This window comes from Pteropus alecto, unplaced genomic scaffold (genome assembly GCF_000325575.1).
Source record: "Pteropus alecto unplaced genomic scaffold, ASM32557v1 scaffold7, whole genome shotgun sequence".
NCBI classification, from domain to species: Eukaryota; Metazoa; Chordata; class Mammalia; order Chiroptera; family Pteropodidae; genus Pteropus; species Pteropus alecto.
In genome coordinates, this window is record NW_006494614.1 from 47,182,031 (window position 1) to 47,197,010 (window position 14,980).

The 14,980-nt window shown below is 33.9% G+C and overlaps 1 protein-coding gene across 2 annotated transcripts in view; it reads left to right on the forward strand.

Moving 5' to 3' along the window:
- The window catches only part of UVRAG (UV radiation resistance associated), a 253,876-nt gene that overhangs the window by 124,962 nt on the left and 113,934 nt on the right, over nt 1-14,980 (forward strand). For both annotated transcript variants that reach the window (XM_006926633.3, XM_025042682.1), the window contains 3 exons: nt 5,800-5,884; nt 7,483-7,570; nt 8,507-8,567. In XM_006926633.3, coding sequence (XP_006926695.1) covers nt 5,800-5,884; nt 7,483-7,570; nt 8,507-8,567 — 234 coding nt within the window. The remainder of the gene's footprint in view (nt 1-5,799; nt 5,885-7,482; nt 7,571-8,506; nt 8,568-14,980) is intronic.

Sequence of the window (14,980 nt, forward strand, 5' to 3'; positions counted from 1 at the left end):
ATAATTTTTTAGGAAGAGACTATTATGAGAAGGGCTTAGGATGAGAAAGAATTCAGAGTATAAATGAAGATACTTGCCTTAGCCATTGAACAGGAGGAGGAGGCTAAGAAAATGGCGCAGGGACAACAGGTGAGTTCAAATATTAGATAGTGAATAGGACTATGAAAATCCTGTTTCAGGGTAGTATGAGATAAGGTGATTATATATTGGATTTAGGGGAGGTTTAAGGATTTAGGGGAATGTATGGAGTAATCATCTCTAAGAGTGGGAAAGCAAACTAATGAGGAAATTGTAGTAGGATTGCTGGAAAATGTGCCTATTTGTGCTTTGTGGTTATTATTTTTAAAGTAAACTGAATTAGGCCAGTTCTGTAATTTTCTCTACCTACCTGGAACTTCATGGGGGAAGGTTGAGATGCAAATATTGAGTAAAAGTGAAATTATTCCTATTTTCCAGATGAGGAAAATGAAGCTCAGAAAAGCTGAGACTTGTCTAGAGTCTTGAAAATAGCATAGATAGGATTTTACCCAGATCTTTCTGATTTCCTAAGACCATGAGCTTTGCAATGCCATACACTATCTCCCATAGGATATACCTATTGAATTTAAGCACTAAAATAGTTCTGACCTTTATAGCTGTCAAGCCACTTGTGTAGAGTTACGAATATCATTTGCTTCCCATGGCCTGTTACGAGGAAGTATATCAGTTCTTTAGGGAGAAAAAAATCTTCTGTTGGTACTAAATTCTGAGAGGAATTTAGCATCAGTTTCTTATGTGCTAGATATTAAATATCATAATGAAATATAGTCAATTGCAATTTTGCAAAAGTTACAGCAAGAAATATCTATTAACCCTCGAGAAAGGCAACATCATAAATCATAGTACAGAAAAGGCATTTCTGCAGGGAGGGAAACTAAAATCGTTGAAGTATATTGCTTTTTGGTCATCTGACTTGATATAGAAAACCGGAAGAATGACAGTTTATTGGTTTTAACTGTAATGTTGACAGGAGCTGGCCATTAGCCAGTCTGAGACCAAACTCTCTAAGTGAAAGAGAGGCTAGAGAGTCTGTGTTTTGTTTTGTTGATGGGAGCAAAATTTATATTCTCTAGCTATTACATTTACAGGAGACAGCATTGATATTCGGTTATTAAAATTAAAGGGCCTGACTTGTGTTCTTGCTGAACAGAGGGGCCATCTTACTTAACAGAGTGGAACATTGCTGTATTCAGGGCCAAACATTTTAGAAAGCAATTGGAATATTGTAAACCAAGCATGTGCATTTGCTTTTTCTCCCCCTCAATGACCCATTGATAGATGATACATGCATAAAGAATAAATCTGTGGTGATGGTAAAAATAAAGAAAGTGCCACAGGAATAGTAAAGATGTTGACACAGTTCTCAAAGTCACAAAGTAGATAGGATTGTATTGATGAATAAACTAGAGAAAAACTGCAGCCCAGAACCCAGATGGAAAAGGCTGCAGTGGAGGTTTCTGGTAGAGCTCTCAGAGGCAACTTTGAATTGAGGAGAATGGTGGAGCAATAGTTAGGGTAGCTGGGCCTGCTGGCCTAGTTTCTTTCCTCTAGGAATTTCAAGTAACTTCTTAGAACATTTGCTCCATCTGCTTTCTAAACATAATGGATTCTTGACCTGGTTAAGTCCCATAGTATGAGTGTTTGGCATAGAAAGTTAGAGCAGACTGTGGACTTTCACAACCTCCCCAGAGGAAAACATGAAAGGTAGTTCTACTTAGGAGTGAAATATTCTCAATAACACAATCCCAAAGTAAAGTTCTCCTCATTTTACAGTTGTGGTAAAGTAAAGGTACTACCAGCTTCTAGCATGTGTACTCTGAAGGAAAGCCTTATCAATAAGATCTGCCTGCTTTCACTGAGCTGGCACTTGGGGATGAAGCCTTACATAAATAAATTTTTATAATGTCAAACGAAACTTACACTAATTACTCATGCTAATCAATCTACTCATGTATTAATGGGTTTGCAGGGAATACCAAGCTTCATCAGGTATTTTAGGAAAATAGTGTGAATGAAACCAAATTGAACAAACAATAGCTGACCCAAAAGAAAACACAAAGAATAGAGAACTTTAAAAAACTCATATTAATATCCTCAGATTTGATATGCATCCTCTTCTCTTCTTTTTCTTCCTCCAGTCACAATAGGTTTTCACCTGTGCCCCGGGGAATGAAGGATTTGCAGGCTAACTTTATTAATTAGTTATATATTGTAAACTCCGGGGCAACCACTAAAAAATTCAGCATGGAGGTCATAATAAGCCAATAGGGAGGAAGAAGGAATCATAAAAAAAATGATCAATTCAAAAGCATAAAAAGAGTAAAGGAACAAAGAATGCATAATAGAACATGTAGGAAACAACTAGCAAAATGGTAGATTTTAATCTAAACATATCAATAATTATGTTAAGTGTAGATGATCTAAATACCTCAAATAAGATAAATTTTTCAGATTTTATATTAAAAAGACTCAACTAAATGCTATCTACAATAAAACCAATTTTAATATAAAGATATAGATAAATTAAAGGTAAAAGAATAGAAAAGTACACCATGCTAATACTAATCAAAAGAAGTCTGGAATGGCTATATTAATATCAGGCAAAGTAGGCTTCTGAACAATGAATATTACATACACTAAAGATGAATTTTACATTATGGTGAAGAGGTCAGATCACGAAAAGATATAACAAATTCTAAATATGTATGGCTATAATGAGCACGTGTGTGTGTGTGTGTGTGTGTGTGTGTGTGTGTGTGGCAAAAACTGATAGAACTGAGAGGATTATAGCTAAATCCACAATTGTTGGAACCACAACACTCATTTCTCAATAATTTATAGAACAAGTAGAGAGAAAAATCAATGAGGATAAAAGACCTTAACACTATCAACTAACTTGACTTAACTGACAGTAGACCACTCTACTGAACACCAGCAGAATATACATTTTTTTCAAGTATACGTGGAATATTCAGTTAGGCTGTATTTAGTATAATTAAACAAACAAATACAAAAGAATCAGAATAATAGAAAGTATGGTCTCTCACCAAAACAGATATAATCTAGAAGTCATTAACAGATATCTTGAAAATTCCAAATATTTGGAAATTGTACCACATACACACACTTGCGTGTATGTATAAACATAAACAATGGGTCAAAGAAGAAATAACAAGGAAAATTGGAAAATATTTTGAACTGAATGAAAATATGATATTAACATTTGAAGGATTGCAAGCTTAGAGGTAAGTGTATAGTATTTGATACTCGTATTAGAAAAGAATGAAGATCTTCAATTAATAATCTAACCTGTACTTTAACAATTATAAAGGAAGAGCAAAGTAAGCCCAAATCAAGCAGAAGGAAGGAAATAATCAAGAGCAGATATCAGTGCAATTACAAACAAAAAGAGAGTATAGACTATCTATGAAACCAGAAGGTATTCTTTGAAAAGAAGCAGTACATATGCATGATCTTAAAGGTGGACATCAGTACTTCTATACGTGATATCCTTAGAAGGACACAACACCAATCATATAGTATTCAGGCTGGTAATATATAATGTGAACAACATCTAAAGAAATTAAGCATATCATTGTCTCAGTATTATTACTCTTTATGATGTGACTTTTGGAATTTAGGTTGAGTTTTCTGAGGTATTTTCGAATACTTAGTTTCTTTTCCTGTCTAAACCATACTCAATTTTGTTTCAGAGCCCACCCTGTAATCAATGAGGTATATTACCTTTGGACAGAAAAATGAACCTGGTATATTTTGGAGAGATGATGCCAGTGTGCTTTAGTTCTAGTAAAGCCTATGGAAAACCATAGCCACATAGGTGACCCCTTTCTGGGTTTGGATCTTTTACTTTTTATTTAGAGATCATCTTAGATTTATGGAAAAATTATAAGAATAAGAAGAGTACAGAGATCACCTATATTCTTCACCCAGATTTACCATTGTTAACATTTTACTCTATATGTTAGCTGGCTAATACATTTTAAATGTTAATTTTTCTTTCTTCACTTTGCAAAAGTTTTTGTTTGTTCGTTTGTTTTTTTCTCTTTTGGTCACGTAATATGTTCTAGAGAGTCTTCAAAACTGAAGGGAACACATACACTTGCATCTTGAAGCCCAGATCTGTCTTGTTCCTATTTATATTATACCAAGAGTGTTAGAGTTGAAGCAGCCTGATTTATCTGGAATAAAGAATAAGATTGCAAATTTATATTGTGGTGGAAGAATTTATGTGCATTCTGGTAAAAATACATGGTATAGGGGGTAGAGGTTGTCAACCTAAATGTCTTCTGAAATCATTAAGGGTGAAGATTTGGGGAGGAATTATATTGGGCCTAAAGAAGATAAGTGGTATTCCTTGATTAAGTTCTGTTTTTATTTATTTTTTTTTTGGTAGGGGCAGAGTTACCAACTTACTGGTCGTTTAAATACGGTTGAGAGAAAAGAGTAGGATGCTTAGAAATGTGATGATAAAATTACTTAGGTTAGTGAATGTCGTGTTAAGGTCCAAACTGTGTTTTGGTCAACGTACTTCTTGTTCCTTTCTGTAGGAGATGTGCAGAAGAGTTTAGGGCTCTTTTTCCTATGGGATCACAGTACATGAAACAACTCCTTTTGAAGATCTAGAATTTAGTGTGTCAGGATCTAAGACTATTTCTCTGTGCTTCAGGACCTCTAGAATTATCAGGCCTGGATTGTCAAGAACATTAGATTCTCTCATTTTCTTACAGTAGGAAGATGTAAAAGGATTTTATGATCTCATAAATAGAAATGGAGGTTCCAAAAGTTGATACAAATACAAAAAATTAGGCATATAAACAAATATTAATCGTTGCAGTGCTAAAGCAAACACTTAAGGGAAATTAAATGTCTTATAATGGGATTGAGATATGAGGTATCAGTTAGAATCTAGAGTTGAATTTTCATATAATTTATACCCGTGGAGTTGAATTTTACATAGCCATTAAACATTATAAGTCAGACTGTCAACATGTAAAAATGCTTGTGACATAATACAGAAAAATCACTATACATTTCCTGCACATTGATTATAACTAAAACTACTTATATTTATGAATAAGATGAAAGTTCATAAGAACTACTTATATTTATGAACTATATTATAATAGTCAAAATGAAGGTAATTTTTCCTGTTCTACTTTTTATACTTTCAGTAATGTTATATAGCATCTGTGGCTCAAAAGAAATTTACCACTTTTAAAAAACAATAAACTATTTTTAGAGCAGTTTTAGGTTCATAGCAAAATTGAATAGAAGGTATGGAGAATTCCCATATGCTCCCAACCCCCACATATGCACAGTTTCCCCCATTATCAACATCCCCTACCAGAATGGTACATTTGTTAAAATTGATGAACTTTTAGTGAATCATCATTAACACCCAGCAACCATAGCCACTTTTTAAAAACATAAAGTTACCTGGTTTTTGATATCTTTTCAGGGTTTCTTGGACAGTAATCCAGAAACCTGTAGGCAGAGAATCTTAGACTCCTACTCTCTGACTCCTTCTTGAGTCTGGACTTTGGTAAAAATCGAACCAATAGGGAAATTTATTCTAGTTAATCTCCCCTGGGAAGACCAGTATACCCAACCCACTCTGCTTTTTAACTCTTTTTATTTCCCTCTCACAGTGAGGGGACTAGGCTCTGCCTGTTTGGTTGTGATTGACCAGTTCTATCTGCACTGTTAAAGTTGGAATTGTCTCCTTCCATCTCTCTCTAGGAAGTGCATTTTCAACTGAACACCTCAAGCTTCAACTCCAGAAGGAATCCCTAAGTGAGTTGAGGAAGGAGTGTACTGCGAAAAGGTAATGCAACCCCGAGAATAATGGTTGTGTATTGAGTTTACTTTGAGGATAGGATTTGGAAAAGTAGGATTCTTTCAAAGCTGCTGTTATTAATTTATATTTCATATACCTCATTGCTATATTCATTTATTGAACAAATTTTATTAAACACCTACTATGTGTCATGCACTGTGCTAGAGGCTGTTACTAAAGCTCCTAGTATATAATCATAATTAGAAATGTGAACACTGTTCTAGTTTTCAGGGCCACAGCACCATGACTTAATGTTTAAAATTTCTTTCTTCTGCATGTAGTGTAGCTTATAGTTTTTTCTTCAGTGATTTCTTTAGATTTACTCCTGTTTAGTGTTAGCTCATTTGGATTACCTTAACAGCTCCTCTTTCATCAGGCTCCGTCTTTCCAATTCATCCTCTATGTTGCTGTCTGGCCCTCCTCTTAAAATACTATTTTTACCATATTTTTTTCTCTTAAGAGCACATGTTGATTATTTCACTTAACATTCAAATAACCATCAATAAATTGACTCTGTACAACTGTAGGTAATTTCAGTCACTCCACAACATTCATTTGACAAATGATAATAGTTTTTCACCTTCTTTTTTTTTTTTTCCCAGCACATGCTTAGTTTGTTGCCTCCTCTGTTATTTTGCTCATCTTTCTTCATTTTTTTCTGGAAAGTCATCTTACTCTGCATTTTTCTTCAAAAAACCTTAGCAGTTGAGGATTCAAGAATGTTAGACCTGGAAAGAACCTTGGATTTTACCTAATCTGATCTTCTCAATTTGCAGATAGGAAAATGAGGTTCTGGGAAGCTGCTGTTTGTCCAGCTCACTAGGGAAGCACTGAGTCCTTTAAGTCTTCAATGCTGTTTGCATTATACTACTACTTTTGCATTCCATTTTGACCTACAGCTTCTCCTAAATTCTTTTTTTCTTAAATTGTTAACTCAGTTGAGCAGGTAATTTGTTCTATGGGTATTTTTCCTATTGATTATGTCTCTTAAGTAGTTCAAGAGAAGAACTGCATCATCTCACGCCCCAGCTTTTTCCTCGTTTGTTCTTTTTCTTATATTATTTTTCTAATGTGGCAGCAGGTTATTTTTTGGGGTTGTTATAGTATGTAGTTGTGAGTGAAAAATAGAACACTTTTTTGAGGAAATACCATATAGATATGTATGAAATCAAATTGGCCTCAGATTAAATGAGATGTTAGTTAGCTTATTGATCTTTTCTTTTTTCCTTGTTTGTAAAATAGGTATAATTATATCAACCAAATAGCTTTGTTATAATAATTAAAGAAAGTCATTTGTAAAACTTATGGCATATAGTAGTAAGTGCTCAGTCAATGATGATTTGTACCCTTTACATAGTTAGCTTTACATAGGCCTTAGTATGTATATAGTTAGCTTGATTGATAGTATTTAGAGATAGATCAGGACTCATGTTAGCTATTATTCTTGCCTACACTTCTAAATTTCTGTGGCCTACTGCAGACCGTGTATGTAATCTTTTTCTGCATCAGTTATGTGGAAATAAATGTCAGAAAGCATGTAAACATATATTTTTTAAAACAAATGTGCTTTTTTCTTTTCTCATTAGAGAACTCTTTCTGAAGACTAATGCTCAGTTGACAATTAGATGCAGGCAATTACTATCTGAGCTTTCCTACATTTACCCTATTGATTTGGTAAGTTTAAAGTTTTCTGAAAAAAAAAAATGTTTTTTTAAAGATGATTTCTGTTTGAATTTCCTGTCAGTGAAAAAACTCATTGCTCTAGTCTTAATCAAATGCTTTGTCATGATTCATTCAAGAGCTGATATCTGTTTTAAAAGTAGATTTAAACTTATTTGGTATTAGGTTACACCATTTGATTTTTTATATCAGTTTGGTGGTGGGATGCACTCATCTGCCTCTCAAAGAGTACTAAATTATTTCGAGATTCTTTAGGATCTTTTCACTCAACCAGATTATCACCTATCACCATTTTTGACACATACATGCAGATACATGTGCACTGCTTTAAAAAATAACTGCTAATTAATTTATATTTATTAGTATAACTTAAAATATTCCTGGGGTAACTATCAGCATACTAAGTTTTTGAATCTATCTTGTTAAAATGAATGCAGAAAATAAAACTTTAACAAAACTGATTAGATTCTTTTTTTATTTTTTTTTAGTGAACCAAATCTGCTAAATTTAATGGTATTTTTTTTTAATGAAGAGATTTAAAAGACTAATTTTCTGAGAAGAAAACAAATAAGATTTAAGGTTGCTCACAGTCTTGTAAATTTCATTAAAATTTTTTCATTTTTTAGTTATGAATTGGCCAAAAGATTTTTATGATGAAAATTTTACATGGCTTTTTGCTTAGACATATGTTTTAAATATTTATATTATAGTAAATTTCAAGTATATATAAATGTAAGAGATAGTAGCATAATGGATCATCATGTACTCATCATCCAGCTTCAACAATTGTGGATTTTGAGTCTAGGGAGTATTGTCTTTGAGTTAACACCGACATGCTGAATTATTTGAGATTTTACTTAGAGTTTCTTTACTTACACATAAAAAGAGTTAATTTTATTCTTATATTCTTATATATGCTTATATTCACAGAATGAGCATAAGGATTACTTTGTATGTGGTGTCAAGTTGCCCAATTCTGAGGACTTCCAAGGTATTTTATTTCTTTATACTTCTTAAAATTTGGTGTATATAATATATGGGTAAAATATATTTTTTTATGTTGCAGGGAAAATAGAGATACGTTGAAATATTGGTTGCCTAATACTTTCTCCAGAAGGATTTTTGGATCTTCTGTCTCTTCCTAGTTGTAAGGATATAGAGTCAGATTCCCTGATGGGAGACTTAAGATAATCATGGGAAAAATTATTGAACTTTATATTTGAAATTTAAAAGAAAATAGTTTTTAAAAGGGCTTTAAGAAAGTTAGACAATAGAATTCTTAAAAATACAATAATCTTATCCTTTTGATTTGAGTTTCATGAAAAATTTGTGTATGGTTGAGAGCAGAACAACAACAAATATTAATTTGTTCTATTGTTATTTAAAAAATCATATTTCTGCTGACGTGAAAAGTATTTGAAAATTTAGTTTTTGACATTCCCACTACCACAGGTTAAACTTGTTCTATCATTTCTGTTCTCTTTTAATTAAAATATTTTATATTAAAGATATTATAGACTGACTCTTAGTAATTGCTACACTTTAAAATATTTTAATTTTTCTAATCTCTTTACCAGTAAGCCAAAGAAAACAACTTATTTTATTTGGCAATAAAAGATTTGTTTTTTATTGTTAGAAAGTGGGGTTTTTTTCTCATTAGTCTAAACAATGCTTTGAGGCCTGCTAAGTAGCTTTATAGATTATTTTCAAAGCTAGCATATTTTCTTTTTGGGAAGACATTTTTCAGGAGTAGAGCATTGCCAACTTTGATTGGGACTTTCTTCCATTTTCTTATAAAGGAAATGTTATTATTCATGGTCCTTTAACATTTAGGACTATTTTAATTTTTACCTCCTTTGGCCTTTACAACAACCCTTGCAACGAGTAGTTGGGACTTGATAAAAGAAGAGTGATAAAACAGGAGTGGGAAAACCTATATTCAATTCCTGGTTTCCTTTTGAGAGACCATGTAATTTGGAGCAAGCCATCTAAGCTTTGAGTTGATTTCCTAATTGATAGTATGTCCTACCTGTTTCACATGACTGTTGGGAAGATGATATCTGTAAAAGCATGACATTTTGCCTTATCTTTAGTCCTCACAAAAACAAAGGAAACTCATAAGGAAGGTTGCATAATCTCATTTTACAATGTATAAGTGAGCTATTCAGTGAATTGCTTGAGACCACAAAGCTAGATAATGGTCTAGCTGCGACTTCTCTGGTGTTCACTGTACAAAATTCCTTCCAATTTCTGTAAGTCATACAAATGTGCTTTAGTGTTAATTTCAGGCAAAATTGTGGTGCCTTAAAGCCCATGACACTTCTTTTTCCTCATTCATTAATTTAACAAAGCTACTGAATACCTTGAACCCTGTGTTGGGTTCCAGAGATAGATTCATTCACTGAAAAAATATTAATCGAGCCAGGCACTGTGCTGAGTGTTGAGGATATGACGATGGAAAAAACAAATATATTCTCTTCTTTCATGGCGCATACGCAGCCTATTGATGGAGACAGCCAATAAACAAGAAAAAAGTATTTAACTAGTATTCAATAAGGGAATATGCTATCATAGACAATAGGGGAACCTACTTTAAATAAAGCAGTCAGAGAAGAATTCTCGGAGGAAAAACATTTAACAAAAAATTTAAAGGTTGAAAAGAACCAGCTATGCTACAGCTGGGGAATGAGCATTCCTAGAAAAGAGGCAGCAGATACAAAAGTCAGGGTAGAGGAATGGGCTTTATTTACCTGAAAAAAATCAGGGGGTATGGGAGAACAGATCTGTATTTTAGGCAATCATGTAATCTCTGAGTTTAATTTCTTTACCTGTAAAATGAGTAATACCTATATCTCTAATTCATTGTGATGATTGAATGAGATAACATTTAAAAATGCTTTTCATACAAAAGGCGCCCATATAAATATAATTGAAATTAGTTGCAAGAGAGAGGAATGAAAGAAGGAGGAGAGGAAGGAAGGTCAGCAAAGACCAGACCAGACCTATATGGCTGGAACATAGTGAACGAGAGGAAGAGTTGTGTCAGACAAGGTAGGAGAGGTCAGCCAAGGCCTTGAGGCCACTCTAAGGAGTTTATATTTTATTCTCAAGAAGGAGATTAATATGAGCTGATTTATGTTTTCAAAAGTCACTCTGCTAAATACAGAATGATTTGAAGGGAGGCAATAAGGGAAGCAGGGATATCAGTTTTAGTGAACTCTCCCTTTAATCTACTCTGAGATGTTTCTTGATTCTGTTTTTGTTTTATGTTTTTTGAAGTTCTTTGTTTCTTAGTTTTTCATAGCTTTTTTTTGGCTATATATGCTTTGTGAATGCCCAACAAGCTGAATAAATTCTTCCTACTCTTTAAAAAATTAGTTTAGGTTTTTAGTGCAGTTGATGAAAAATGAAATGGGGGATAAAATGAAATGATTATTTAATTTTACTCTAAGGCCCTATTCACTCTCCATTAGTCCTAGGAATCAGAAGTTTTAAGAAGCAGATATGGTAGTATTGCACTTTAAAATCTTATGGTAGTGTTTTGCATGGCACTTCCATATACTAAATTTACATAGTGCCCTGTATGTGTCATCTACTGTGCCAGATGCTGAGAGTGTACAAAAATGATTAAGACATTGATCCTACTTCAGTGAAATTTCAGTCCAGTTGAGGCTATCAGACTTGTAATCATGCCAATCAAGAAGTATTTGTTGAAGTCATACTCTGTGTCAGATACTGAGAAGTTTATACTGAGTACATGGGACTCAAAGAAGAGGGATTAATCAGTTCTATCAAGAGGAGATCATAAAAACGTTTTTAGCAAAGGTGATGGCTGAGATGTCTTAGAAAATGAAGTGATATTCCCCTGTTGAAAGAAGGGTAGGAGGACATTTTAGATTGGATAAGTAGAAATATGGTATCATGGAACATCACACATGATGCTATCTTGTTTTACAACTGTGAGAATTAATTCCTTCTGTGAGGGAAAGAATTACACTCAAATTTTTTAAAGTCAGGAAAATTGAGGCTCAGAAAGATTAGTTAATTTTTCCAAAGACTCACACTAGCCAGTGACAGAGCTAGAGTCACCCCTAGTTGGCCTGATTTTAAGGTCTGTATTATTCTTGTTATGAGACAGTTTTCTCCCTTGTTGTGAATAATAAGCTCAAAACTTCTGACAGCTTTTTAGTTTTCTGTAACAGCTGCATTCTCAGTGAGACTCTAGTGAAGAGATTTCAGACTGATTATTCTATGATATTCATGAGATTTTACATCACGTGGGTTTTACTGTTTGGGAAATTCCTCCATAGTGGCCTAGCATTTATTGTGCTTTTCATATGGGTAAGAGTATGTCAAAGAGACCTGGACATAACAGGAGAAAGTTGTCCAGTGGAGGATATTCATTTGAGTTCCATTGACAGAGACATTTCTCCTTAAAAAAAAAAAAAAAAAAAAAAAAAGTTTGTGTATGTTTTTAAGTTATCCATAACACCAGAGCCTTTTGTGGTAATGAGACCCAGATTTCCTTCTGTGTCCGTATCCCTTTTTGCAGGCATGATTTCTTGGAAAGGACAGTCCATATGTCAAACAGTGTCTCATTGAGAACATGGAATGATTCCATAGATGCAGTGATTAGAATCTTAAATATTTTATCCTGTCTGGATCAGTGGGTGCTTGGTTCCTTAACAAATCAGCTGCCTCAGTGATTGGGAAGGCGGGCTGGTAAGAGCTTTTAGATCACTTATTGTTTTTGGATTCATTTGAATATTAATAGTTTGTCCAACATATAAATCAGAGGGACATTTGAATTAATTTATAATGTCATGGCCATTGTATGTTTCTGGAATTTATTATCAAAAAAATTACACAAAAGCTGCAACCCTGAGTAACTACCAACATTTAAAAAAAACAAATCAAAAGTATTTATTATGAGGAAACTGCAGATTTTTGTTTTGTTTTAAGCCCCTTAAAGCATTGTTTTAATCAGAATCTTTTTACAGTACTGAGTCTTACAGTCTATTCCTGTTCTTCTCTGAGCCCTTCAATTTCTTCTCACCAAAGAAACTATCATCTGTGACCTTTTTAACCCCTAGAGCGACATAAGGAACACAAACCTCTGTTCTACATTAGGTGTTAGGGACGTCATTAATGCTTACTGGAAAAGTATACCCCAGAGAGCCAGGTTTTGGCTTTGGCAGGTAAAAAGTCTTTTAGATCTTGGAATGCTGGAAACCTTAAACCTTTTGGTTTTTTAGCTAAAGTGATTGGCAACAGAATGTGACATCTGAGGTTTCGTGGCCAGCAATAGCCATAATTAACCACATGAGCTCACATTTTCCCACTGGAGGTTCAGTGGTCTTGGGGTGATGAAAGTGACTTCCCTACCAGGAGGTGGTTTTCCTTTTGAGGGTATTGGAATACCCTTGGGCCCTGTAATGCCTCACCCATGGTCCTTTTAAAATGCTTTTTAATATAAAGCTTCAATATTGGAAATCCAATACCACAGTGTTTAACATGAGACTGTGACTGAACACTATCGCCTGGAAAGGGAAACAACCTAGGGTTTTTAATAGGTAGAAAGGGGAGTCTTGTGGAGTCTTGTGGTGGAAACAATGGTGTGCGTGAATAACTAGAATCAAAGCTGGTTTCCATTATTATCGTTTCTAGATTTGCTATTTGTTTTTGGTTTTTGATTTGCATGGGTAGGCTTTTTAACATTAAGTTTATGCAAAATTGTTTTGGTTATTGATGTTAGAACACCAATTTTTGTTCTTTTAATAGTTATGTACATGTAGTCTCAAAATATGCAAACATAATCCTTTAGTATTACTTACCCCTTTAGTAATATGGAAAAAATGTAGATGCTTGAGTATTTAGCATTTGATAGATTTTTTAAAAAACATTAATCATTTGCATTTGATCTGTTTGGAAGACTAATTAAGAGGCCTTCTGTTGCTTTCTGGAAGTTTCCAAATCCTTTTCTGTCAGATCATTTAGGAAGGGAAAAGCTTAGTGTGAAGCACATATAGGAAAGTCCAAACTTAGTGTCATATTATCTTTCATCACTGTAAGTCCTCTTCTTCCTCTCTTCAGCCTTCAAAAGAATATTCTTAAAGACCAAATCCTTAAGATATTTTAAATTCGATGAGCACTATTCTTTACAGAAAGCAGTAGGCAGGATTCAGTGACCTCTGATGGAATTCACCGTTCAGTTGTGACTACAGGAATAGATATTTTGGAGGCTGGATATAGACACAATTCTCCCTCTTATTACATCACTCATAGTTTTTTCCTTTATAGCTTGACCAAGTCACTTATAATTCCTAGTTCTCATTTTTATCATCTCTAAATTGATAGCATTAGACCGAGTGATACTTAAGGTTTCTCCTAGCTCTAATATTATGTGATGATTAAATTATAAGGTGATGCATTTACAATATAATGTAATTTTAGTCTCCAAGGTGTTGTGATATACAGATTTCAACAGAAGTAAAGTGTTGTAGTACTCAAGGTACTTGGGTGGCACTGGGGCTAGAGGACAGGTCTCTAAAAATAGTTAGGATTTTAGTCAGTTAGGGTATGTCAGTACTGTCAGTTGAAATGAATGTTGTTTGATGTTTTTCATTAGTTTGATTTGAGGGAACACCAAACATTAGTTGAGAAACCCATTCTCTGTCCAACACTATATGAGTCACTGAGGAGTCACAGATTTTTTTTTTGAAGATTTAAAAAAAAATTTTTAATTAGTTTTAAGTATACAGTTCATTGGTTAGATATCTATATAGTTCGTAAAATGGTCCCCGCCGACAATTGCTTCCTCCTTCTCCTGACCCTCCACCTAGCCAACGTATTAATGCTAATTGCATTCCTTATGCTATGCTCCCCATCCTTGTGTCCATCCATCAGCTACTAATTTGAAGGGTACTTCAAATTAGTAGCTGATGGATGGACACAAGGATGTCCATCCATCAGCTACTAAAGAAGGGTACTTCTTTAACCCTTCACCCCATTCTCCTAGCCCCTCAAACTCCCCTCCCCTCTGTCCATCACCAAATTGTCCATTATATTTGTGAGTCTGTTTTTGATTAGTTTATTCTTTTTGTTCCTTAGATTCCGCATATAAGTGAAATCATATAGTGTTTATCTTTCTCTGTCTGACTTAAATACCCTCTAGGTCCATCAGAGCAATATCTTTCCCCATCCTTTTCCTTTTCATATGTAGGGGTCTTGTTTTCTAATCCTTTCAGCTATTCTGTTTTTTGGTTGGAACATTTAATTCTTATCCATTTAAGGTACTTATTGATAGGAATGTAGTTATTGCCTTTCTTTTTTCCTGTTTTTGATACATGTTTTTTCTTCTTAAAGAAGTCCCTCCAACATTTCCTGTAATACTGGCTTGGTGGG